Source organism: Aquarana catesbeiana, linkage group LG01 (genome assembly GCF_042186555.1).
Source record: "Aquarana catesbeiana isolate 2022-GZ linkage group LG01, ASM4218655v1, whole genome shotgun sequence".
Lineage (NCBI taxonomy): Eukaryota > Metazoa > Chordata > Amphibia > Anura > Ranidae > Aquarana > Aquarana catesbeiana.
The window spans coordinates 77,164,971-77,192,855 of NC_133324.1; the positions used below are offsets into that span (position 1 = coordinate 77,164,971).

The window sequence follows — 27,885 nt, forward strand, 5'->3', positions numbered from 1 at the left end:
GCAAATAAAAAAGTATCACGGACAGTACTCAATTTTCTCGTCACAATTGCACTAATACGGCTACAATCAAATCAAGTTTTTCAGGAGAAATTTAAAACAAAAGCTAGATTTTCAGGGTACTGCTTAGGTACAACTAATGTTTCTTGATAGTTACATAGTAGGCGAGGTTGAAAAAAGACACAAGTCCATCAAGTCCAACCCATGTGTGTGATTATATGTCAGTATTACATTGTATATCCCTGTATGTTGTGGTCGTTCAGGTGCTTAGCTAATAGATGTTCCCTACAAATTTATTTAGTTGAGATCTGTTAACCTTTCCAAAATGAAAGCTCAAATCTTGCACACTGCTCTTATACAAGCTGAAGGCCATGTGAACAAGGTCTTAAATAGACACTGTCACATTGCTCATGCAGGGCAAATGACAGTGTCATTTTGACCACCCTCTCCACCCGCTGCCCCAGTTACGCTCAACCCATCACTGCTCCCTCGCAGCCCCTGCCTTAGCTGCAGCCGGCAATGAAATCTAAGGTGTCGGATGCTAAGGGACGAGGTGACATCACTCCACTGGTCATGTCCTAGACCAGAGCACTTCCCTATAGCCAGAAGCAATGCTCCGACAGAGGAGGGAAAGCAAAGGAGCACTATCGCTGGTAAGGCGAACATAGGTGGTGCAGGAAAGGGGGCAGGTCTTGACAAAGACAATGTTACTTTATCTTGAACAGGCAAGGTGAGAATGTCACTGAAATCTCACAGCAGCCTCAACAGAGAAGCAGAGCACACTTTAGGACTGAAGACATTTTTGGTGATGTCAAGTCATGCACTTAAAACATGAATCATGCAAAAAAAAAGCAAGTTGTAAAAGCCAAGGACAACATACACAAAAAACAAAGGAGTATTATTTGAAGTAACTACAAGTTCTAAAAATTATGGGTACACTTTCACTTTATGGACTTATTTGCTCAAAAGATTTGGAACATTCCTCATACCCAGTATTAGGTTTTATAAATGTATGCAAATGTTTGGATGAAGTACATGACTTACACAGACACGATGAGGTTGGATGCAAAAAAAAAAAAAAAATTAGATCATGTTAATAAGTGATTAAGTGATGATGGGAAACGTGGTCAGCAGGAAAAAGGTCTTACAATTAAAAAATCCAACAAAAAATGTTAGAGGACTTCAGATTATGAAAATAAAAAAGGACAAAAACATACACACATGCATAAAATTAACATATTAACATTAATGGGCATCCTAACTTTAAAGTAGATCTAAACCCCAACTGGATGACATAGGCCCCATGTACACTGCTGTTGGTAAACAGAGGTTTGGGAGCAGTAGGGCGATTTTTTCAGCTGCTCCTGAACTCTCCTCTATGTTATCTTATCAGTACATGTACACAGGGGCGTTTATAGTTTCTAGGCAGTTGCGTTTAGAAGCATTTTTTGGAAAGCAAAAAAATGCGTTCAGGACAGCTGTTCAGAGGCATTTGAAACGCTTCCCAATGGTGACAACAGTGCTCCATGAATACTCAATGTTCAACGGCCACTGTTATGCCCCGTACACACGGTCGGACATTGATCGGACATTCCGACAACAAAATCCTAGGATTTTTTCCGACGGATGTTGGCTCAAACTTGTCTTGCATACACACGGTCACACAAAGTTGTCGGAAAATCCGATCATTCTGAACGCGGTGACGTAAAACACGTACGTCAGGACTATAAACGGGGCAGTAGCCAATAGCTTTCATCTCTTTATTTATTCTGAGCATGCGTGGCACTTTGTGTGTCGGATTTGTGTACACATGATCGGAAATTCCGACAACGGAATTTGTTGTCAGAAAATTTTATAGCAAACTCTCAAACTTTGTATGTCGGAAAATCCGATTGAAAATGTGTGTTGGAGCCTACACACAGTCGGAATTTCCGACAACAAGGTCCTATCACACATTTTCCGTCGGAAAATCCGATCATGTGTATGGGGTATTAGGCTTAATGTGCACGGGACGTTTTTACAACCTCTCCTGAACTATTTAACTTGACAGATAGTAACAGATTTAAAACGTCCGTTTTGCCGCATTTACATGCCGCGTTTAGAAGCTCTTTTTTTTTTTTTAACAAAATAGCCAAAATGAAAAACGCCTGTAGATGAAACGCGGCTAAATGCGAGTTACCGCACTTAGCAGCGTTTGGCACTTGAAATGCCTCTAAACTCAGCGTCTGAACTCATTTATTTGCTTTCCAAAAAAGGCCTCTAAACTCAACTGCCTAGGAACGACTATAAACGACCCTGTGTACATGGACTGATAAGATAACAGAGGAAAAAAAAAATGCCCAACTGCTCCTAAACATCCGTTTAGCAGCAGCAGTGTACATGAGGCATTAATCTTCACCAAGGGAGAATGTGAAAGGGTGACAACACAGCAGCACAATTGGGATACAGTTGTCACCCCATAACAGGAAGTGCCTAAACAAGGGACCTTTGTGGCAGAATCACCATTTAAAAAAAATATTGAAAACGGCTATTGAAATTAATGACATGTTAAAGTTCATATAAAGGTTTTATAGGTTTAGATCTACTTTGATGAGTATCTTTCATTACGTTTAACACTTAACACAAATTATTAAGACATGTCAGCATTACCAAATCACAGATATTACTTTCTTTGCAACACAACACAGTTGAGTTGTTCTTTATACTTTTTTTATTTGCACTAAAAGTTAAAGTTTTAGGACAAGCTTTCAGGGGTAGACCTCCTTCTTCCCAGGCCAAGCAGTACTAAAACAAACATCAAAACATTCTCCAGAGCCTCTCCCATCCTCTGGAATTCCCTGCCCCAGTATATCCAATCAGCCCCTAACTTGTCCACCTTTAGGAGATCCCTGAAAACTCACTTATTCAGGGAAGCCTATCCCACCTCTACCTAACAACTGTCCCCAAGCCACCCTCCATCAAATCATCCCCCCGTATCTATTACCTTTTGTACCACCACCCCCTCCCTTTAGAATGTAAGCTCTATGGGCAGGACCCTCCAGTCCCTTCTGTATTGAACTGTACTGTAATTGTACTGTCCCCCTCTACTTTGTAAAGCGCTGCGTAAACTGTTGGTGCTATATAATTCGTTAATAATAATAATAATAATAAAGTGCAACTCCAGGAATACGATTTTTTTGCATACTTACATTGGTCCAGCTTTACTAGATGGTATTATCTGTATCTGACAACTGGACAAAAGGACGAGGTGAGGGTCGTACAAAGTATTTCATGAATGGTGGAAGTGCCGAGTGTCTGACCCTCCTGTGTTCAGTGTGGAGAGGGGAAGCTGCTGGAGCAACAACCAGACGATCACATGTACCACAACTGTAAGTTTCAGGATTCTGCATATCAGATATGCATATTTATATCGAGTAAATCTGAACCAATGTATGTATGCAAAAAAAGATAATTGCTGGAGGTCTGCTTAAAGCAAAATGCTAAACCACTGTGCACCAGTATTACATGGACAAGGAGACATGGGTAGACCCCTGAAAGTACAACTTGTTGCAAATGCCCTAATACACCAATTTTCCCAAGGATACACAATTGCTGTTCCGGAGCTCCCCTATGCAACCCAGAGCCTTACTTTTCCTAGTTTAGCCTTTCTCAATGTTTTTTTTTACCACCCATAAAATTGTTTCCAGGTCTCAGGGAACCCCTGCTAAAACCAGTTAATTGGCGGTTAGTGGAAACTTACCCTTGCATTGGTCATCAGTTGGAAGAATGCCCCCCTTATAGGTCACAGTCCCACTGCCAACCATGGGGCCAGTTCATCTGGTGGCAAAAATGGGCAGTGGATATGCAATTTGACCTCCCCCAACAACCTAATTACAAGTGGACATGGTGGACACCCAAGTCCTTTCACATTGCCGTAATTTTAAATTAGCATGTCATGTTTACCAGACACTTGCCAAGGGCACCTACTGAAGTCAATGGGAAAGACCCGCAGCTGCATGCCATATGCTTGGCACGTGCTTGTGGTGCAGTATTTCAAATCTAAAATCCCTATTGGGATCAAACAATGGATGCTCAGCCTCCCCTGGAAAGCAGTCCATTGAGGAACGCTTTTTAGAGGAGTCATCCAGTATACGGCTTATATGGATGAAGCCTTACAGGCATCTAAAAAGGTCTCTGGTGTCAAGCTGCTGTTCTCCTAGTTGGCCCTAGAATCAGATGGTAGTTCAATCAGCCACAGCTCTAGGAACCCCTTAAAACCTCTGGAGGAAGCCTAGAATTCCATGGAACCCTGGTTGAGAATGGCTGCCGTAGATTATATGATCTCTGGTTACCATGAACATTGTTGGCGTTCTTCAATATCATAGGCTGCATAGAATCTACTGTTTGCAGAAATAACCTTTCTGCAGTGAATCAGCAAGGCACAGCCAGGAACACATTTTTCATCTGTCCAACTTTGAGTTAAAAAAAAAATACTGCCCAGTGCCATGATTGATCTGCATAATAATGTACATCCCTTCCTTCCTTTGTTTATCAATTTGCGCATTGCTACCAGCCTGTTTAGCCCTAGGACATCTGTAAAGCCATTAGGATGCTATATGGTAGCCAACTTGCTGCAACTTTGTGACATGTCTACAGATACAGGAAAATTGAACCTACAAAATCTCTACCCAGCATAACACAGAAATCATACAAAGAAACTATGATAGGGACTATATTGATTGCCTAACGCCATTCATTTCAATACTGCGTTTTGGAGTCTAACCTGCCGAGCTGAGGAATCCAGCTGTTGTGGCAGCGAGTGTTTCCGTCCACCATGCGGCATTTTGTCACCTCTCTCGATATACGCGTCTCCATTGGCCACGGCCAGCTCATCGTCCTCACCCACTGATTCCAGCCGGCTGCCACTTCCTGCAAAACACAGATATTTGTCATTATTAAGTTCTTGACGCAACTGGGCAAATTGGCAGAATCTCTTGAAAACCCACCCTGCCCCCATCATTGATTGCATTCCTCCTCCACTGTGTTGTTCCCTCAGCCCTTACAAAATACCCAACGCTGCTGGTTAAGAAGTTGCACATGATGTCTTTCTAGAAAGCAGCGCTCAGGCCTGAACACCCAATCATAACAATGTCACATGATGGAGTGACTTGGTAAACCCTGTGTATGCAACACCAAAAAACACAGAGCAACCCTCATAATGCTTCATACACCTCTGTATATTGTAGCGGACTACACCAGTGGTATGCATGGTCATATCTGACATCTGTCCCCTACAAGTGCTTTGAAATGTATGTAGATCCTAATTGTGAACTATTTTTGGCTACCTTTTGTTCTGCTAAAAAAACCACTGAAGGTTTTTTTTTTTAAATCTGATTAATGACTGCAAAAATTACCTGTTGGTCCCGTCAAATTCAGAGCTGCCATGTGTCCTGTTCACTCTGCTTTAACTCAAGAAGTGCAATCGGCCCTCCCAGTTCTTATCTTGGACTGCAACAGATATCATCATGTTGTAGAGATAAGAAAAGTGGGAGGGGTTTCACTATTTTACCAAGAGACAACATGGCAGGACTGACACCATTTCTTGCCATTTCAGGCACTGTGTTTTCAGCCCACAACAGGAAATTAGGAGCTTAATTCATTTCTGGTGGATCAACAGGCATTTTTAGTACTTTTAGGGTCTTTACAGGGTAAAACGTAGGGTAATATTCATTTATTGCATTGTATTGTACTGCATAATTAAAAAAAAAAATTCTAATTTTTATTTTGCTGTGATGCTAATTGTCAGGATAATGCCAGATAAAACAGGGAAGACATACTGTATACATCCTGAGTCTGAAGGTGCTATGGCTGCCCATAGTTATTTATTATGGGTAGTTCTATAGAGCCGCCAATTTACGCAGCACTTTACATATATATACATTCACATCAGTCCCTGCCCTCAAGGAGCTTACAATCTAAGGTCCCTAACTCACATTCATACATGCACATACTAGGGAAAATTTACATAGGAGCCAATTAACCTCCCAGCATGTCTTTGGAGTGTGGGAGGAAACTGGAGTACCCAGAGGAAACTCACGCAGGCACCGGGAGAACATGCAAACTCCAGGCAGTTGGTGTCATGGTTGGGATTTGAACGGATGACCCCCAGTGCTGCCAGGAGGCGGCACTGACCACTTAGCCAACGTGCTGCCCAAACTAGTTACTGCCTGTACCTAGCTATAAGGTATGAGCAACCATCAAATATAAACAACCAGCTGTATAAGCTACCTCTACACACGACCAGACTACACTAGGTACCTTGTGACCGGCTCCTGTACTTTAGAAGACTGTTGCCCAATGTTGGACTCCGACAAGCGTTTTTGGACTCGTCTGTTGAAATTTTCTCTTGAAAGTTGTCAGTCTCTGTCACCTTAAAAGAATGAAATAATTTATTGGTTATTTAGCACATTTTTCTACAAAGCAAAGCACTGCAGAAACAATAACTGCTGGGAGGCAATTTTTATGAACTTTTTGAGTTTATAAGAGAGGTATTTATATATGTGTGTTTGTATATATATATATATATATATATATATATATATATATATATATATATATACACACACACACACACATATATACATATACACACACACACACACACACACATATATATACATATATACACACACACACACACACACACACACACACACACATATATACATATACACACACATACACCGTATTTATCGGCACGCACTTTTTTCGCCTTAAAATCAGGGGAAAATTGTGGGTGCGTGTTATACGCCGATCCCCGCCAAACCCCCCCGCTGATTGTGAGCGGAGTGAACGCCGGCCGCCCATATACATACATAGCCGAGTGTACTCGGCTAGTTCCGCTCACAGTCACGCCCAGTCACGCCCTATGATGGACATAACACAGGGACTGGGCGTGACTGTTAGCGGAGCTAGCCGAATCTAGCCGCGTACACTCGGCTATGTATGTATATGGGCGGCACTCGGCTCCGCTCACAGTCACGCCCAGTCCCGCCATTGGACCTGTGTTATGTCCATCATAGGGCGGGACTGCGGGAGGAGCCGAGGACTGGCTCTGTATCTCGGCAGGCGCCATTTTCACACTGCAGTGACACTGACAAGTCACTGTAGTTTAACTGCAGCCTGGGCAAGGCTGCAAATGTCACTGACAAGGCTGCAGATGGGCACTGACAAGGCTGCAAATGACACTGGACAAGCTTGCAGATGCACGCTGTGCAAGGCTGCATTGATGGGCATTTAAATATAAGTTTTTTCCTTAAAATTCCTTCCTAAACTTGGGGTGCGTGTTATACGCCCATAAATACGGTATATACACACACGTTTTATATATATCTATATATAGATATAGATATAGATATATGGATGTAGTTCCCATCTGTGCATTTTATGGAAAGGGCCAGGAATTGGTTTCTGGTTTTTGGTTCCATAGACTTCAAAGGATCAAAAAAAAGGCAAAGTGCACCCAGAATATGCAAACTGCAACCCGCATAAGTGTGAACCAGGCCTTATGGTTTTGCTTTTCATTGACTTTGTTGTCCGACTATAGATCTAGGTTTATCCCAAGCATGTTTGAATCCATTTACTCTTGACTGTCTCAGTACCTCTGCTGGTAGTTTATTCCAAACATCAACTACCCTTTCAGGAAAATAATACATTCCAAGATTAGTTTTGAACTTTCCCCCAGTTTAGTTTGAGGTCATGTCCCCTTGTTCTTGATTTTGGTTTCATATTGAAAAAAACTGCCTTCCTGAACCTTATTCACCCCCTTGATGTATTTAAAGGTTTCAATCATGTCTCCCTTTTCCCTTCTTTCCTCCAGACTGTACACTGTATATACAGTACACACACACACTATTGTATACATGTAAAATAAGTTCTTAGGAGACAACACACCAACAGTTATCTCCTTTCAGACACTCCTGTATCAGATTGAAGCCTTGTACTGCAGGGGTGGGGGTTGAAATTACTTGCATGACTTATTTTACTTTTGTGTGCAAATTCAGCTTGAGCTACTGAGCTCTGTTTCCAACAGGAAGAAAGAAGAACCGGAAGAAAAGGTTATCCTGCTGGCTTTATAAAAATATACATAATATTTAGATTTAGTAATAAAAATGTACCCATTTTTTTTTTTTTTAGTCCGGTACCAAAACAGAATAGGGAATAAAATGTCCAATGACCAATATAAAATCCCTTTAATAAGCAGATTTATTATACTATCAAAAGGTTCCCCTCTGTCCATCCCAGCTCTGCACCAATATAAAATAATTCCTTGATTACTTGTTATAGGTGCATCTGTTATTTGTAATAAAAAATTCTTAGAATTATATTAAATTTACAGCAGGTCATAGCAAAAAAAATAATAAAAAATAAATAAAATAAACCTGTCTGTCTGTCGAAGGCTGCAAGTGCAGCAGCAGGGGTTGCATACACACAATACCATTGCACCAATAAATAAATGGAAGGTAGGTGGATTTTTGCATCTGCTTCTGTCAATGTTGCAAGAACAAGAAACTAGAAGGCCGACAGTGACTGCATAATAGTGTTCAAATCTGAACTCCAGGTAGAAAAAAAAAAAAGACACAAACTAATGTAACTATTTATGAACAGGGCTTTTTTCCCCTCAGGGAATAGGTGCAGGAACCTACCCCTACCTACCTCTGAGCGCCGTCCCTTGGTTCCACCCCATATCCACATCTCATACCACTCCAGAGCCAAGTATTTTGTGGTGCCAAGTAATTTGTATTGAATTTGTTAAGGATCCCCTGCAGCCAGCAGCAATAGACCCCCCCCCCCCAGCATCAATAGATTCCACCAGCAATAGACCCCCCCCCCCCAGCAATAATAGACCCCGGAAGCAACAACAGATCTCCCAGCAGCCAGCATCAATAGAATTTCCGGGGGCTAGGAGCAATAAACCCTCCCTCAATAATAGATCCCTCCCAGCAAAAACTGACCCCCAGCAACAATAGATACCCCAGCAAATAATAGACCACCATGCAAAAATAGATCCCCTCCACCAACAATAGATCCCCCAGCAACCAGCATCAATAAACCCCTAAGCACACCCCTTGTGATTACATACATTTAGTGCTGAAAGTGCTGGAACTGCGCTCCCCCACGTTCCCGCTGAAAAAAAGCCAGTTTATGAATGTATCATTACATGTGTTTGTGCAACTGCAAGCGCCTGAATTTGACCTGATATCAACCTCTTGCAGACCCTGTACAGCAAAGCTCAGACTGGGAAAGCAGAAGCAGCACAAGAAGCCAGTCAGATGTGCTGCAGTGCTCATGCGCTAAAAAGGGATATGCTGATAGGGGGGAGAGAGCAGAGTGACAGAGATGAGCTCCTAATTCATCAGTCTGCTGCTTCTCATTTCACTGTCCAGTCACAGACTGGGGGAGGGACAAGACAACAAATCAAGGCACAGACACCTTGAATTAAGAACACCACCTTACTAAGGCCTCCGTGACTTGTACATAGTAAATAGTAACTACTGTTATCAAAATGTGTTACTCTATTATCCACATGGAAACAAAATGACAAAGTACAGTACTTCGTAACTTATTATTAAACACCCTTTACCAACCCACTTTAAAAAGACATTGTTGTCTTTGTCATTTCAAAAAAAGTCACCACACTGCTAGATTTGGATCACTTACTACCTTTTTAATGTAACAAATTTTGATAACAGTAGTTACTACAGTATATAATGTGTACAGGCCACGGGGCCCTAGTAAGGTGGTGTCCTTAATTCAAGGTGTCTGTGCCTTGATTTATTGTTGTTTTGTTAGTGCTTCTGACCATCAAGGCCATGCTGAAGAGGTGAGCTGACTGCCTGATTCACAGTATTTTTTTTAAATTTTCCTAGATAGTTATGATTTATGTGATTAGTCTATAGCGGGGTCTCCAAACTGTGGCCCGGGGGCCAGATGCGGCCCTTTGCTTGCTTTTATGCAGCCCTCGGGGCACCATTTCATTCACTGATACCAACAATGGGTCATAATCCCCACCCCCCCCTACTCACACCAATGAAGGGACACAACTCCTCCCAATTACACCAAAGATGGGGCACTATTCCCCCGCAATGACACCAACGATGGGGAACAATTTCTTCTAATAATACCAATAATGGGATCCAATGACACCAATAAAAGAGCACAATTACGCCAATAAAAACCAATGACGGGGCACTATCCCCCCCCCCCATGATACCAACGATCGGGCACAACTTCTCCCAATTACACCAAAGATGGGGCACAATTCCTCCCAATGACACCAAAGATGGGGCACAATTCCTCCCAATGGCACCAATGATGGGGCACAATTTCTCCCAATGACACCAATGATGGAGCACAATTCCCCCAATGATGGAGCACAATTCCCCCAATGACACCAATGATGGGGCACAATTCCCCCAATGATGGGGCACAATTCCTCCCAATGACACCAATGGGGAACAATTTCTTCTAATGACACCAATAATGGGGCCCAATGACACCAATGATAGGGGACAATTCCTCAAATGACGGGGCACTATTCCCCCCCAATGATACCAATGACTGGGCACCATTTCTCCCAATGACACCAATAATGGGTCCCAATGACACCAAAGATGGGGCCCAATTCCCCCAATGACACCAATGATGGAGCACAATTCCCCCAATGACACCAATAATGGGGCACAATTCCTCCCAATGATGGGGCACAATTCCCCCAATGACACCAATGATGGGGCACAATTCCTCCCAATGGCACCAATGATGGGGCACAATTTCTCCCAATGGCACCAATGATGGGGCACAATTTCTCCCAATGACACCAATGATGGAGCACAATTCTTCCCACCAAATGATGGGGCACAATTTCTCCCAGTGACACAAACAATGGGGCACAATTAATCCCACTGAGACAAACTATGGGGCATTATTTTTCTCTCAATGAAATCAGGACCTTTTCTACTCCCAATGGCCACAGTCCAGCCCCTTTAAAACCTGAAGGACATTAAACCGGCCCTTTGTTTAGAAAGTTTAGAGACCCTTGGTCTACGGGGAAGGGACAAGACCTGTGAATGTTATGGAGCAGCAACAGAGGAAAACCAGGTGTCCCGCCCTGCCAGGCAGGGCTGTGCTGTGTGGCAGAGCTGTGTAAATTCCAGGACTGGAGGAACAAAACTCATTTGGCAGGTAACACAGCTCCCTTATATGAATTTCATTTGTGTACTGTCTACCTGGAGTTCAGTTTTAACAGGAAGGGAAGCAAAAAAGTGACTATTTTGGGAAATTAAACTATTGCATTTCATTACAGCAGAACAACTATCCAAAAGATAACCGTAGACGGTATTTGAGAAAAAATAAAAAAAATTAATTATATATATATATATATATATATATATATATATATATATATATATATATATATATAAAAAATTCAAAAAAGTAGATAATTTGTTTCCAGTTCCAACCCAAATCTAAAAGACTGCAGTGTGAATTTTTTGCTTCAATAGTTAAAGGCTAAATCCACATTTTAGAAAAAAAAGTAACAAAAATGCACCCATACGGGTGTAACCTGTAACATGGTGAGAAAGGTGGAGTGATCCTTTAAATAGAACGTGGTTACAGAGATCAGAAGGGGGCATACTGTAAAAGAATGAAGAATAGAGGGATTTGTGGGCGATGGAGGGACAGTTGGGAGCCATGTGTCACTGCAGCAAATCTCAGCTTAGTCTGTTCATAAGAAAATCGTTAATAAATCTCATGGTTTAGTCTTTATCCCAAAGTCACAGAGCGGGTCACAAGAAGATTTTTTTTTTAATGCAGTTTCCAGTTTTGCACGTTGAAGCACATAAAAACTTCAATGTGTGTGTGTGTGAAATATGGCCGTATGAGATCTACACATTTTTCCACGTTTACAGCGTGCGTAGGAAATCGAATTTTATAGGTCTGTGGCTGAATTTCACAACCATCTCCATTTCTGGGGCCGAAACATGTGGCTATACATTTAGAAAATGGTTATTATTTGGTGAGACAAGAGTTTCCATCTAGGAAAATCCAGATTGTCAAGTGCTTGTCTGTTTATGACACTAAAAAGGTATGCGAGTAATAAAACACTCTGACTCCCGTATAACTGGATGTACCGGATGTGTCTGTACCGATTGTGTGTGTGAATAACAATCTTAGTTAAAGTGATTGTAAAGATTCCTTTTTTTTTTTTAAATAACAAACAAGTTATACTTACCTGCTCTGTGCAAGGGTTTTGCACAGAGCGGCCCCGATCCTCCTTTTCTGGGGTCCCTCTGCGGCGCACCTGGCTCCTTGAGTGCCCCCACGGAGAGCCACATTCCCTGCTCCTGTGTTACTGGATTTGATTGACAGCAGCGGGAGCCAATGGCTCCCGCTGCTATCAATCTATCCAATGAGGATGGAGACAGCGGCTGGAGTCGTTAGGCTCGTGCTCATCGCTGAAACAATTGAGTTCAGGTAAGAAAAAGGGGGGGCTCTGGGGGGCAGCTGCAGCACAGAAGGTTTTTCACCCTAATGCATAGAATTCCTCTTAACTACTATTTACAATACTAGGCACTTAACCCCCTTCCTGCCCAGGCCAATTTTCAGCTTTCAGCACTGTCGCTGTTTAAATAACAATTGCACGGTCATGCTACACTGTACCCAAACTAAATTTTTATCATTGTGTTCGCACAAATAGAGCTTTCTTTTGGTGGTATTTGATCACCTCTGCATTTTTTATTGTTAATATAAAAATAAAAAAAGAACTAAAATTTTGAAAAAAAAAATGTTATTTTTGTTTCGGGTTATAAAATTTTGTAAATAAGTTTTCTCCTTCACTGATGGCCACTGATAAGGCGGCACCAATGAGGTGGTACTGATGGGCACTGATAGGCTGCACTGATGGGTACTTATGGGTGGCACTGATAGGTGGCATTGATAGACATCACTGATGGCACTGGCAGGCATTGGGGATGGGCACTTATTGGTATTTCCCTGGTGGTCTAGGGTGGAATAACTGGTGGTCCAGTGTGGTGGCCATCCCTGGTGGTCCTGGGCGGGCAATCCGAGGGGGGCTGCGTTGATAAACAATCAGCACAGACCCCCCCCCTGTCAGACTGTCCCTCTGTCAGACACGAATGAGGAAAAGCCAATCAATGGCGTGATCAGCCGTGATTGGACGCGGCTGATCACGTGGTAAAGAGCCTCCGTCAGATGCTCTTTACCAAAATCAGTGTAGTAGCGTATCAGACTGACACACCACCGATCGCCACGATGCGCGCCCCCCACGGGCGCACGAGAGCGGTCGTTCTGGAGGGCCGTCAAATGACATCCACACCCAGAACGAGAGCCGCGCCGCCCAGCCGTCATTTGATGGCCGGCATGCAGGAAGAGGTTAAAGTGATTGTAAAGGTTCACCTTTTACGTTGTAAAAAAAAAAAAAACCTGGTATACTTGCCTGTTGTGTGTAATGGTTTTGCACAGAGAAGCCACAATCCTTCTCTTCTGGGGTCCCCTGCTGGCTCTCTTGGCTCCCCCCCCCCCCCTGCCGCTTGCTATGGGGACGCTCGTGCGTGCTCAGTTCTGAGCCGACTCTGTGTGTCCATTCCATCCCACTGCTGTCTGAGCCAATGAGGGGGGGGAAGCACTGGACACCTTTGCTGCCATTGTGCTATATATTGGGTGTACAGTGTGCCTTTAACCCCTTCAGCCACGAAAGGTTTTACCCCCTTAATGACCAGGCCATTTTTTGCGATACGGCACTGCGTTACTTCAACTGACAATTGCACTGTCATACGGCGCTGTACCCAAACAAAATTTATGTCCTTTTTTTCCACACAAATAAAGCTTTCTTTTGATGGTATTTGATCACCTCAAACATCTCAAATATAGAGACTGACAATTTAAAAAAAAAAAAAAAAAAAATATATATATATATATATATATATATATATATATATATATATATATATATATATATATATATATATATATATACACACACATATATATATTTTTTTTACTTTTTGTTAGGAAACATACCCAATAAAAAAAAGTAAAAAAAAAAAACTTCATCAGTTTAAGCCAATATGTATTCAAAGCCAATAAGCGTATATTGATTGGTTTGTGCAAAAGTTATTGCATCTACAAAATATGGGATATTTTTATTTATTTATGTTTTTTTAATAGCAATGGGGATTTATAGCGGGACTGAGATATTGCGGCGGACAAATCGGACACCTGACACTTTTTTGGGAGCCAGTGACATTATAACAATGATCAGTGCTAAAAATATGCACTGTCACTGTACTAATGACACGGGCAGGAAAGGGGTTAACATCAGGGGCGATCAAAAGGTTAAGTGTGTCCCTAGGGGGTGCTGTGTGGGGGATGGACTCACTGTATAAACAGAGATCTGTGTTCCTGCTCAGCAGGAAATACAGATCTCTCTCTTCATACACGACAGGGTGCCAATCTGCCTTGTTTACATCGGCAGACTGCCGTCCTGTCTCTCTGGAGAACGATCGCACATGTTCCCCACTGGCTATTGCACGAAATGACGTACAGGTAAGTCGCTTCGCGCAATAGAGCCGACTTGCCACGGCAAGTGGTTGAGGAGAGGGTGGGCTCCCTCCAGGCTCACCTGCCCTCTGTCTATCCATTAGAATGCATGTGCTTCTACTGTGGAGGCTCTTAAAAATGTATAGAGTTAAGACTGCAGATAATACTGGGGTGCCGTGAAGTGTGCAAACAAAACCGTTGTTTTTAATGCTTACTGTTAGGATCATTTGGTTGGTTGCAGGCTGGTTGGTAAGTTCAGCTGGGAATTTCTTTGGTTTTGTTTTGCATGTGTTGCATTTCCATGTGCTCCTTGCTGTGAAGGCCAGTAATGCCGCGTACACACGACCGGACTTTACGGCTTACTTGGTTCGGCGGACTTTACAACGGACTTTCCCAATGAACGGACTTGCCTACACACGATCAACCAAAGTCCAACGGATTCGTACGTGATGACATACGACCAGACTAAAACAAGGAAGTTCATAGCCAGTAGCCAATAGCTGCCCTAGCCTCGGTTTTGTCCTTGGACTAGCGTACAGACGAGCGGACTTTTCGACAGGACTCGAGTCCCTCGAAAAGATTTGAAACATGTTTCATTTCTAGGTCCGTCGAACTTTTGGGGGGAAAAAGTCCGCTGGAGCCCACACACGATCGAATTGTCCGACGGACTCCGGTCCGCCGAACCAAGTATGCCATAAAGTCCGGTCGTGTGTACGCGGAATTATAGGTGAGGGCGGTGACCATTTGTTTGTACTGTTGGAATACTGGCGAGGGGATGCACTGGACACGTTTGCTGCCATTATGCTGGGTAACCAGTGTGCCCCTATGCCTTTGAGGAGGGGTGGGCTCCCTCCAGGCTCATCTGCCCTCTATCTATCAATAATTATGCATGTGCTTCTATTGTGGAGGCTCTCAAAAATGTATAGCGTTAGGACTGCAGATAATACTGGGGTGCTGTGAAGAGGCTCTGCAGCTTACGCATGTATTTGCAAATGTGTGCAAACAAAACCCCTGTTTTTAACACAAACGGTTAGACAAGATCATATGGTTGGTTGCAGTCTGACCGGTAAGTTGAGCTGGGAGTTTTCTCTGGTTTTGTTTGAGGTGTTGCCCTTCGATGTGCTCCTTGCTGCGAAGGCCAGTTATAGGTGGGGGCAGAGGCCATTTATTTGTAGAGAGTGGAGAGAGCTTCTGTTCTTGTGCACATCGCTGGATTGGGATCAGGCTTAGGTAAAGGGGCGGCATGCCTTACATAGTTACATAGTAGGGGAGGTTGAAAAAAGACACAAGTCCATCAAGTCCAACCTATGTGTGTGATTATGTGTCAGTATTACATTGTTTATCTCTGTATGTTGCGGTCATTCAGGTGCTAATCTAATAGTTTCTTGAAACTATCGATGCTCCCCGCTGAGACCACCGCCTGTGGAAGGGAATTCCACATCCTTGCCGCTCTTATAGTAAAGAACCCTCTATGTTCTGCCTTTAGAACCACTTTATGGACCAACTCCAGCCAAAATGATTTTCTACAGAGAAAGGAGCAAAGGGTTAGAACCTCTGGCTATTGGCATAGCTGGGATACCTACGGCTTTAGGCTACATGCACACCGAAGCTCATAAACGGCAGTTTTTCGGAGTTTGGGCGTTTTTTTTTTTTTTTAACAGCCCATAAACTCCCCTCTAGGTTATCCTATGTGTCCATGCACACATCAACGTTTTTGGATGTTTATCAGCAGTGGAGTTTATGGGCTGTTTTCTGAACGCCAGAAAATCGCGCTCAGAAGTCGTTTTTCTGACCACAAAAAAATGCCAAACGCTCATAAACGTTGATAAACGCTCAAAAACGTGGCTCACCAGCGTTTAACGTTTTTGATCCATTGAAAAAAGTAAAATTAAAAAAAAAAACGATAACGTGGAAAAACGCTAAAAAAACGCTAACGCTATTGCAAAAACGTTAAAAAACTTCGAAAGACTCACTGCAAAGCTACTGCCGTTTTTATAACATCATTTTAACGTCCAGTGTGCATGGAGCCTTAGCCTGAAGGCTCTGGCCAGTCACTTTGAATGACAAGATGAAAACCGTCTGACATGTCTATTGTTAGTAGTTCTTATTTGTGACACATTTAACGTACGTCGCTATTGTTGTGACAAATAAAGAACCACCATCATCTATGGAGCAAACTGTTGATTGTGCACACATGTGAATTATTGTGTTGCATCTTTGAGACAATTCTGAGACATTTGTCTTTAAAGCCGATCTTCACCTTTTTTTTTTTTTTAACTTTTTTGTGCTTAGGCGAGAATGAGAACACTACACATCCCTAGGGGCAGCTTCACTGACCGATACTTGCGTGCTGTCGAATTCCAAGCGTGCGCAGATGTTCCGCAAGGCTCTGGGTCCTGGCAGAGCTCTTCAGCACATCTGCACATGTACGGAGGGTTTCCGGCTCATGCACAAAAACAAAGCAGGTATAGAAGTCGCAGATCTCGGCGTGTCTGTGTATTCACAGGAAATACCGGCACACTACCTTTGGGTTCCGGTAGACCCTAGAAGCACATCTACGCACGTCGATTATCAAAGATCGCGGTGCCTGAGTGGGAACAGAGTCATTATTACGAGGGACTGAAGTTACTCTTTAATGCAGAACTTTACTTATAACTTGATAAAAATAAGGTTCTTTAGCAAGGAACATACATTTCACATTAAGTCCTCATGCACACGGACGTTTTTACAGCTGCTTTTTTGAAGCTTAAAAAGGCCTGTCTATGTTAGTCTATGGCTTCATGCCCACCTAGGCGTTTTTGAGCTGCAAGTGGCATAGGCGTTTTTAAGCTGTAAAAAAAAACCCAGGACCAGTGGGTTCTGAAAGACGTTTTTCAGCTGTAAAAACGCTCTAACGCTGAAAAACGCTCAAAAACGTCATTCACCAACGTTTTTTAGCGTTTTTGATCCATTGAAAAAAAAAAAAATTTGAAAAAAAAAAAAAAACGCTCAAAAACGCTAACGCGGAAAAACGCTCAAAAACGCTATTGCAAAAACGCTGAAAAACGCTGAAAAAAGTTAAAAAAAATCACTGCAAAGATACTGGCGTTTTCATAACGTTTTTTTAACAGCCTGTGTGCATGAGGGCTAAGAATTATGCTACCAAAACGTGTGTGCTGCAATTGTAAATTAAGCCCTCATGCACACAGGCTGTTAAAAAAACGTTATGAAAACGCCAGTATCTTTGCAGTGTTTTTTTTTTTTTTTTTAACTTTTTTCAGCTTTTTTCAGCGTTTTTGCAATAGCGTTTTTTAGCGTTTTTGCAATAGCGTTTTTTAGCGTTTTTGCAATAGCGGTTTTTAGCGTTTTTGCAATAGCGTTTTTTAGCGTTTTTCCGCGTTAGTGTTTTTGAGCGTTTTTTTTTTTTCAAATTTTTTTTTTTTCAATGGATCAAAAACGCTAAAAAACGTTGGTGAATGACGTTTTTGAGAGTTTTTGAGCGTTTTTACAGCTGAAAAACGTCTTTCAGAACCCTCTGGTCCTGGGTTTTTTTTACAGCTTAAAAACGCCTATGCCACTTTCAGCTCAAAAACGCCTAGGTGGGCATGAAGCCATAGACTAACATAGACAGGCCTTTTTAAGCTGCAAAAAAAGCTCAAAAAAGCAGCTGTAAAAACGTCCGTGTGCATGAGGACTTAAAAGCCAATATAAAGGAATAGTAGTGGTTAAAAAAAAGCCTACTGGTGGGTTTAACCACTTCAGCTCCAGAAGGTTTACCCCCCTTCACGACCAGGCCATTTTTTGTAATACGGCACTGCGTTACTTTAACTGACATATGCGCAGTCGCGAGCTTTCTTTTGGTGGTATTTGATCACCTCTGTCATTTTTATTTTTTGCGCTATACATAAAAATACGACCAACAATTGGAAAATAAAAACAATATTTTTACTTTCTGCTGTAAAACATATCCAATAAAAAAAATGTAAAAAAAAAAAATCAAATTTCTTCTTCAGTTTAGGCCAATATGTATTCTGATACATGTTTTTGGTTAAAAAAAAAAACCCATTAGGCATATATTGATTGGTTTGCGCAAAAGTTATAGCTTCTACAAACTATGGAATATTTTTCTTTCTTTCTTTTTTTTTTTTACCAGTAATGGCAGCGATCAGCGACTTATAGCGGGACTGCGATATTGCGGCAGACAAATTGGACACCTAACATTTTTTGGGGACCAATGACACTAATATAGTGATCAGTGCTAAAAAAATATGCACTGTCACTGTACTATTGACACTGGCAGGGAAGGGAATAACATCAGAGGCAATCAAATGGTTAAATGTGTTCCTAGGGAGTGCTTGCTAACTGTAGGGAGGGGTGGATGGTTTGACTGAGGAAAAGTAAAGAGCCGTGTTCTTGCTTAGCAGAAACACAGGATCAGTACATTCCCCTCTCACAGAACAGTGGTCTGCCTTGTTTACATAGTTCTCAACTCCTGTCCTCAGGACCGCAGGGCTCCCCGCGATCGCTCGTTCTTTTGGGGAAGTAGAGACAGATCGTGCGTTTATACTATGTATGTATACTATGTATGAACACCGATCTCTCTCTCCTCCTAGACAGTCCCATCCCCCCTACAGTTAGAACAAACCTAGGGAACACAGTTAACCCCTTGATCGCCCCCTAGTGTTAACCCCTTCCCTGCTAGTGACATTTATACAGTAATCAGTGCATTTTTATAGCACTGATCGCTGTATGATTGTCAATGTTCCCAAAAATGTCCGATCTGTCCGTCGCAATATCGCAGTCCCGATAAAAAGCGCAGATCACTGCCATTACTAGTAAAAAAAAAATGCCATAAAACTATCCCCTATTTTGTAGACGCTATTAACTTTTGCACAAACCAATCATTATACGCTTATTGCAATTTTTATTTACCAAAAATATGTAGAATACATATCGGCCTAAACTGAGGAAAAAAATAGTTTTTTGATAATATATGTGGGATATTTATTAATGCAAAAACTAAAAGATAGTGTTTTTTTCAAAATTGTCGCTCTTCTTTTGTTTATAGCTCAAAAAATAAACACCATAAAGGCGATCAAATACCACCAAAAGAAAGCTCTATTTGTGGGAAAAAAAATTTGTTTGGGTACAACGTCGCACGACCGCGCAACTGTCAGTTAAATCGGCGCAGTGCCGTATTGCAAAAAATGGCCTGGTCATTGAGCAGCCAAATCTTCTGGGGCTGAAGTGGTTAAACAGTATAGGCACTTATTTTTAGTGTTTTACATAGCTAAACCTGCCAAAGGGTCCAACCTGAAGTCATCTAGCAGGACTTAATTTTCTGGCTAAAGTTCCACTTTATGTTCCTCTGAAACTGACATTTGATATGTTTTCATTGCTCTCCAAACTTTTTCAAATAGCTTCCCTGTCTGTAAAACTCCATCACTTCACAGGAGAGATGCATGGGACAGTTCTTTACCAATACGCACATGAATCTGTTCCAAGTTCCACCATCTGTCACCATACCAAGAGACAGATCTCTGAAGAGTATCTACAAAACTGAATTCCAGGGGTTGTAGTTTGTTGTCTGTGTTTTGTCAGTGATATACTTGGCAGTACGGGACCAACAGGAAATAATTCTCTCCGTTTGACTATTGTGAAACACAACACATGGATTAGCATGACAAATGGCTGCTCTTGAGATAAACCAAGTGGGTTTCCTTCGAATAACAAGAAAAGGTCGGTCTAGCCATTCGTGTTTTGCAGTGTTGTCCTCTAGGCCTCTCTGGCCTGTGTTCCTCAGAAACAACTTGCAGGATTCTGAGGATTCTTTCCTGTACTGAATTGGACTGCAAATATGCCAAGTAGCTCAGTGTTCCTGCTGTCTTTCTGGATGTTTCCTGGAGTTCTGGGCCTCTCCATGCTGATCAGTGAGCAGGATGACGTGACTGTCTGCATACTGACCTGACAATGGCTGCCTAAATTAATCTACCAAGGGACTGAGCAGCGGTTGTAAACACCATTTGTGCCGTCCTAGTGGTTTCTGTAATCCTTAAAGCAACCCGTTCTCAAACGATATTCTTTAAAAATGCGTAAAAAAAAAAAAAAAAGTATAAATGCTCTCCAGAAAGCCTGAAATTGCCCTTTTTCAGAAACTAGACATTAAGGCTCCTAAACACTGCAAATATCCTACATTATCCTGGCAGCTAGAATTAGCATTGCTAGGTATTGGAACCAGTCGGTGGTCTCATACGTTACTCAAAAATTAAACTGGATAATGATTACCTTGTGTATCTTCAATAATATCCAATCGAAGCTTGACAAGACTTGGAAGCCTTGGCTGCAGTGCCCGGAGAGAGTCTAGTGCGACCTGGGGATCTTGCTAAACAAAATATTCCCCACGCACACGTTCCTGAAAATGGCTGTAGTAACGCTGGGTGCTGTAATGACCACCGGCTGGACACCATAGACAATCAGAGTGTAGAAATGTCATCAGCACACCAAGGATTCCTCAAAAGGGTCCAAAGCTTTATTCACATGGTCACACGGTACACATACAGCAATGCTTCGGAGCCATGCAGGGTCCCTTGCTCAGGCAGAAGAAGGGGCCCGGCGTGGCTCCAAAACGTTGCCGTATGTGTATCGTGTGACCATGTGAATAAAGCTTTGGACCCTTTTGAGGAATCCTTGGTGTGCTGACGACATTTCTACACTCTGTGGATCTTGCTCACACCCTTATAATTGGAAATCAACTTTTATCAAGCCAGGTGCTGCCGACAGGACCACCCAAGACTTGTATTTCAGCCAATTTAGCAAGAATTGCATGAAATTTGGGCCATAGGCCAGCCTAGAACTTCAGACCAAGCTGTCTTCAGGAACTCTTCCCTCTGCAGGGAGGAGCAGGCAGGGGGAAGAGTCACTCCTCCGACCCATTTAGTGGTCTGTAACTATGACCTCCAGCTGTTGATTTCTGCAAACTTTTTTCCAGGAAAGACAGATATGTATAGCCCAGAAAAAGTGATAAAAAAAAAAAAAAAAAGTCCCGACTATTATATGTTCCCTTTTAAGTTGTGGAGAAGCCCGATGAAGTACCTTTTTAAGATGGTCTGTCTCTTCTTAAATATATTAACCATTGGTCAGCTTGCTACAACCTGTTCACTGCTTGGAAGAGATTGCAAAAGCGAAATGAAACAGCTCCTTTCATGGGAAAGAAAGGGAAACGTCTTTTGCAGCTGACCACTTTCCCATATCGGAGCGTACGGCAAGATGACTAAGCCTGGCAGATCTGAAATACGTTTATGAGCAACCCAGACACTGTTCCCATTTTCCTCCTCTCCATCCTGAACAGATGAGCTCAGTTCAATAACTCCAAACATTAGGAGTTCCACTTCGACAGAGATTAGAACATTTATGACTATGATTGATTTCAGAAATCAGCACTGGAACAGCAGTTTCCAGCTAATTGACCACGATAACACGCGCAAATTGCCAACCCCAAAGGGATTAGATAGCTCCCATGAGAGTAGGTTTAATTAAAGTATGGTATTTCTGTTTAATTTATATCCGCTATCGAAAGTGTAAAACATTTGCCAATAATTTTCAGTTAAAATAAGTTATGATCGGCTCAGACATTCCATGAGAAAACGTGACAGAGTTTGTTGAAATCTATTCCACAGATGTTGCATTTTCATCAGTTAATGTGCTGTAGGCATTCTGCAGGATGCAGTAAAAGCTCTCAGGCTACGGGAAATGAGATACGGACACGCCTAAAGCATGTGGATGAGGCTCATACACAATCAAATTGTTTTAGCAGTATGCTTAGAACATTAAAGGTTCTAGAGAAGCCACTTGAAAGTAAAAAAAAAAAAAAAATCCAAGATTTGAATTCCTAACAACTGCTTTAATAAGCTGTAAGTTCACATATCAAAAAAAAAAATAAAATAAAACACTCATGTATTTCACCTGCAAGTACTTTTCATTAAAATATAAAAAAATTAAACCTGTGGCCAATAAAGACTATTCCTAACAACCAGCAAATGAACTTTTAATTGAAGCCATCTTTAACCTCTGTAAACACAGGCACTGTGGAGTGATTCATCATCAGCAATTACAACACAGATTAATGCCCTGTACACACGGTCGGACTTTGTTCGGACATTCCGACAACAAAATCCTAGGATTTTCTCCGACGGATGTTGGCTCAAACTTGTCTTGCATACACACGGTCACACAAAGTTGTCGGAAAGTCCGATCATTCTAAACGCGGTGACGTAAAACACGTACGTCGGGACTATAAACGGGGCAGTGGCCAATAGCTTTCATCTCTTTATTTATTCTGAGCATGCGTGGCACTTTGTCCGTCGGATTTGTGTACACACGATTGGAATTTCCGACAACGGATTTTGTTGTCGGAAAATTTTATCTCCTGCTCTCCAACTTTGTGTGTCGGAAAATCCGATGGAAAATGTGTGATGGAGCCTACACACGGTCGGAATTTCCGACAACAAGGTCCTATCACACATTTTCCGTCGGAAAATCCGACCATGTGTACGGGGCATAAGAAGTCCAGTTGCTGCTATGTCCAAGCAGCTTACATCACCCGTTTTTATTTGAAGGATGCCAAGACCCTCCCAGCCAGAGGGAGCAAGGGGAGATTTCAGTGCTTCTGTTGTAAGTTTAAAATGGTTCTAAAGTCTAAACATCTTTTAACCCAAAGAATTACTAAAGGCAATTTTCTTTTTTTTTTTTTGGACAGAGGGATTAGAACGCTTGTCAGTTTTTATTGCTGTCTGTGCCCCCGTTAGGCCCCTTTCACCTGTCAATTTTGACGGCGGACCTGAACGGGCGCTCCATGCTAGTCTGTGGAGCGACGGATGTCAGCGGTGAAATGTCCGCTGACGTCCGACCCGGTCCGATCCCCTTAAATCAGACGGATGCCCCTATGTTTGCATCCGTCCCTGGCGGATCGGATCGGGTCAGAGCTGATGAAAACGGACATGCTGTCCGTTTTCGTCCGATCTCTCCATAGGAAGCAGCGGCGCTCGACAAGCCCCTCCCTGCTCAGTGAGCAGAGAGGGACCTGCCATCCGCCGGCTCAGCGGAGATCAATGAAAAGATCTCCCGCTGAGCTGGCAGACTCCGAGGCAGCAGGATCCGCCTTGTGGGAATCATGCCTTAAGAAGATTCACCCTCTCCATTTGTCCTGTTGGCCATTATCATTGAAAGTGAAAGGAAAAGAAAGTCCCAAATTTTGGGTTGTCCCCGGAAAAGTAATAGAGGGGAAATATTCCAATGGGGACACTAGTTCTGGTGATCCCAAGGAATTCTCTTAATTTGCAGGGATTTCAGGGATTTCCTCTCTTCCTCCTCTTTTCCCTTCACTTCCTGTTTGGCTATAGGACAGGAAGTGAAGGGAAATCTCCACAATAGGACAGAGATGGCAAAAAAGAAAAAAGATCTGACAGAGGTTATATAGCCCACCCTTGCTCTAGCCAAAATGAAAAAAAAAAATTAGCCTATAGTTCTGTAAAAAATATGTGAGTCAGCGCAATTAAAACCTATAAAACAAAAAAAAATGGCTGAACACTCAGGGTCAAATTACCATATACCATGGGAAAAATGTATTAATAGAACAGTGCAGGGCTGGAACAAACATACATAAAGTACATAATTCATTCACAGCATTCTGTGAATGGGAGGCCTTCGCAGCTGTTGGGTTGTAGTTTTGATGAACTATCAAAGCACTGTTGAGCACTCTGGTAGTTCACTGATTCTTCCTGTCAGTGCGTATCTGCCTGCCCGTATGAGGTACGAGCAGACAGATACACTGAAGTCTGCAGGAGTCCTGCATGGCACCCACGAGCTGCCGATAGCGGCTGCAATGCTTTCCAGGCTCCAAGTAAAAAAAAAAAAAATTATAAATGCACAATTTTTTACATGCAAAAACAAAATGTGTTAAAATAAAAAAGATGTTATACTTACCATTGCACAGAGCAGCCCCTTACCTCTTATGCTGCAGTCTCCTGCCGGCTGTGTCCCCTCCATCTCTTTTCCAAGTGCCCCCGTTAGCAATCCGGCTGCTGTGGCAGCACCAAGTGCAAGCATGCGCCTGAGCCAGGCTGTGTGCATCCAAAGACACACACAGTGCTGTTCAACAAAGTACCCTGCTCTCTCCTCACATGATTTGACAGAACAGCAGCAGGAGCCAATGAGGAAGAGAAGGAAAGTGGCATTGCAGCCGGGCATAGTGCTGGATCAAGAGGGGAATCAGGTAAGTGTTTGGGGAAAGGGAAGGAACAAGTAATGGGCCATTTTTAACCTTAAAGTGATTTTTTTAAAATAACAAACATACTTACCTGCTCTGCGATTATGCACAGAGCTGCTCCGATCCTCCTTCTCGAGTCCCCTGCCACTGCTGGCTCCTCACTCTTCTCCCCCTCCCTGCCGATTACCCCCATAGCAAGCCACTTGCTATGGGGGCACTTGTGCATGCTCTCTCCTTAGCCGGCCCTGTATGTTGCTCCCCACCGCCGCTCCTTCCTCACTGGCTGTGATTGACAGCATTAGGAGCCGATGGCTCCCGCTGCTGTTTCTGAAACAATGAGGAGAGAAAAGAGCTGCTGCTCTCGTGGACATCACTGGATCAAAATCAGTCTCGGGTAAGTATTCAGGAGGAGCGGGCAGAGATGCATACTGAGAGGTTTTTTTTACCTTAACCCCTTTGCGCCTAAGGGTAAAACACATCTAAATGCATAAGCCCAATTTTGCAATTTTGACATGTGTTAGTAAAACTGTACATATCATCACAACTACTTTGTGCAACCAAGTGGATTCTACCTTGGTTTTTTTAGGACAAATTGGGCCTTCATTTGTTAGTAAATGGTAATGGATATCTCCTGATTTTTTTCTGAGCAGTCAATTGATACATGCTGGAGAGTCAAAGGAATAGTTCACCTTTGACCTTTGTCAAAAACCTCCCCAAGCAAAAATCAGTAAAGATTGACTAACCCTATAAAACTGAGCACTGCATGTTAATGTACTGAGGATGCTCTAGTGGTTAGGGATGTTTTTGGCAAAAGTCAAGTGAACCAATCCTAAAACACTTGGCAATGTGGTTGGTTTATTAATGTTTTAGAATGTTACATGGTAAAATGTAAGATTCACTTCAATTATCCAGTCATATGAAAAGAAACTCCCCCAATCCATCTACACACAATTGAATAAATAAACTGAATATTCATAATATGTATTGTGTGAACATTCTCAAGTCCTCTTCTGTTCCTGCTGTGCCCATTATAAGTAGTTCCAGCTCTGCTGGATTTTATTATTGATGTTAGATTATGGAGAGTACAACCGGAGGTGCTGGAAACAGGGCGAACAAGAATTATGGCAGCAGATCTCACAGTTAGACTTTGAATATACACACAAGGATCCAATCCAGGGACAACTAGTCTCAAAATATCACTTTTGGGTAGACTGACCCTTGAAGTTTATTTTTTAATTATGCCATATATCAGCGGTCTCCAACTTGCGGCCCCTTGCTTGCTTTCATCCAGCCTTTGGGGTAATATTCTATCCACTGACACTGACATGGGGCATAATTCTTGTCGCTGACACAAATAATGGGGCATTATTCCTCCCATGGATACCTCATCAAAAGGTCAGAATTCCTTCCCACTGACAACGGTGGGCACAATTCCTTCCACTGACACCAACGGTGGGCACAATTCCTTCCATTGACACCAACGGTGGGGCATAATTCCTTATATTGATACCAACGATGGACCACTATTCCTCCTGTTAACACCAATCAATGGGGCACTTCTCCTCCCACTGGCACCAACGAAAGGGCACAATTCCTCCTACAGTCACCAACAATGGGGCAGAATTTTTCCCACTGAAACCAACAATGGGGCACATTCCTTCCACTGACACCAGCGATGGGGCACTAGTCCTCTCACTGACACCAAAATAGGGCATTGTTTACTCCCACTGCACGCCAGGACATTTTCTACTCCCACTGGCCCCAGCCCGGCCCTCCTCAAGTCTGAAAGACAGTAAACTGGCCCTTTGTTTAGAAAGTTTGGAGACCCCTGCCATATATGAATACCTGTAAGCATTCTTTGTAATAAATTATCACACCTGCAAAACATACATTTTTTTTGTTGGTTAGTTTATACTTCAAGTCTAAATATTTGTGGAATAAACTTCTCTATTGTACAGGTGCACACATGGAATGTAATGGCTGAAAACTGAACCCAACACCACCCAGCTGTTGTCATCTGACATTCATCACCTGACAAAGCAATGTTGTTGCTGCTTAGTAATGCAAATCTCTCCACCCTTACTATCAAGGTGTGATACATTGGGGTTTATTTACTAAAGCTGAAGATGCAAAATCAGGTTCATGTCTGCATAGAAACCAATCAGCTTCCAGGTTTTATTGGCAAAGCTTAATTGAACAAGCCGAGGTTAGAAGCGGATTGGTTTCTCTGCAGAAGCGAGTCTGATTTTGCACTCTCCAGCTTTAGTAAATAAACCCCATTGTGTTCTAGCTGTTTATATAGTCATCCACTGCAATGTTTTTCAACTCCAGTCCTCAAGTATCCCCAACAGGTTATGTTTTCAGAATTTCCCTCAGATGAAACAGCTGTGGTATCTACTAAGGAAATGATCAAATCACCTGTGCAAAACAGAAAGCCTTAAAACATGACCTGTTGCGGGTACGTGAGGACTGGGGTTGAGAAACATTGATCCACTGCACTCCCCATTCATCCGTCTATCCATCCATCTCTCCTCCAGTTTTAAATCCATCTATGTCTCCTTCCATCTATCTCTTCCTACCTCCTTCCTTCCATTCACATCCATCTAGGTGACTCTCCCCCCATTCATCAATCTCTTCCCCCATAAATCCAATCATCCATTCATTTCTCCCCCACCCCCCATCCATCCATCTCTCCCCAAACCAATAATCATCTCTTTATCCACCCAGCTCTAACTCCATCCATCTATCTATTCCTTCCCCTACCCACTCATCTATCTCTTCCCCCATAAATCCAATCATCCATTCATAGTTTCCTCCCCCATCCATCTCTCCATACTCAGTCTCTTTAACCAGCCATCCCTCCCCCTATTAATTCATTTCTCCCTTCCTCAATCCCTCCATCTATCTAGCCCTCTCCCCATCAATCAATCTCTCCCTCCATCCATCAATCTATCTCTACTACTTTCACTTCTCCTCCCATCCATCCATCTCTCCCCCAATCCATCTATCCATCATAATTTTCTGTATTCATCCATCCCTCTTTT

General features: G+C 42.6%; 1 protein-coding gene across 2 annotated transcripts in view; it reads right to left on the reverse strand.

The window, feature by feature from the left end:
- PDZD2 (PDZ domain containing 2) overlaps positions 1–27,885 on the reverse strand; it is a 496,705-nt gene that overhangs the window by 116,819 nt on the left and 352,001 nt on the right. For both annotated transcript variants that reach the window (XM_073620669.1, XM_073620675.1), the window contains 2 exons: positions 6,295–6,406; positions 4,760–4,905 (listed from right to left, as the gene is read on the reverse strand). In XM_073620669.1, coding sequence (XP_073476770.1) covers positions 4,760–4,905; positions 6,295–6,406 — 258 coding nt within the window. The remainder of the gene's footprint in view (positions 1–4,759; positions 4,906–6,294; positions 6,407–27,885) is intronic.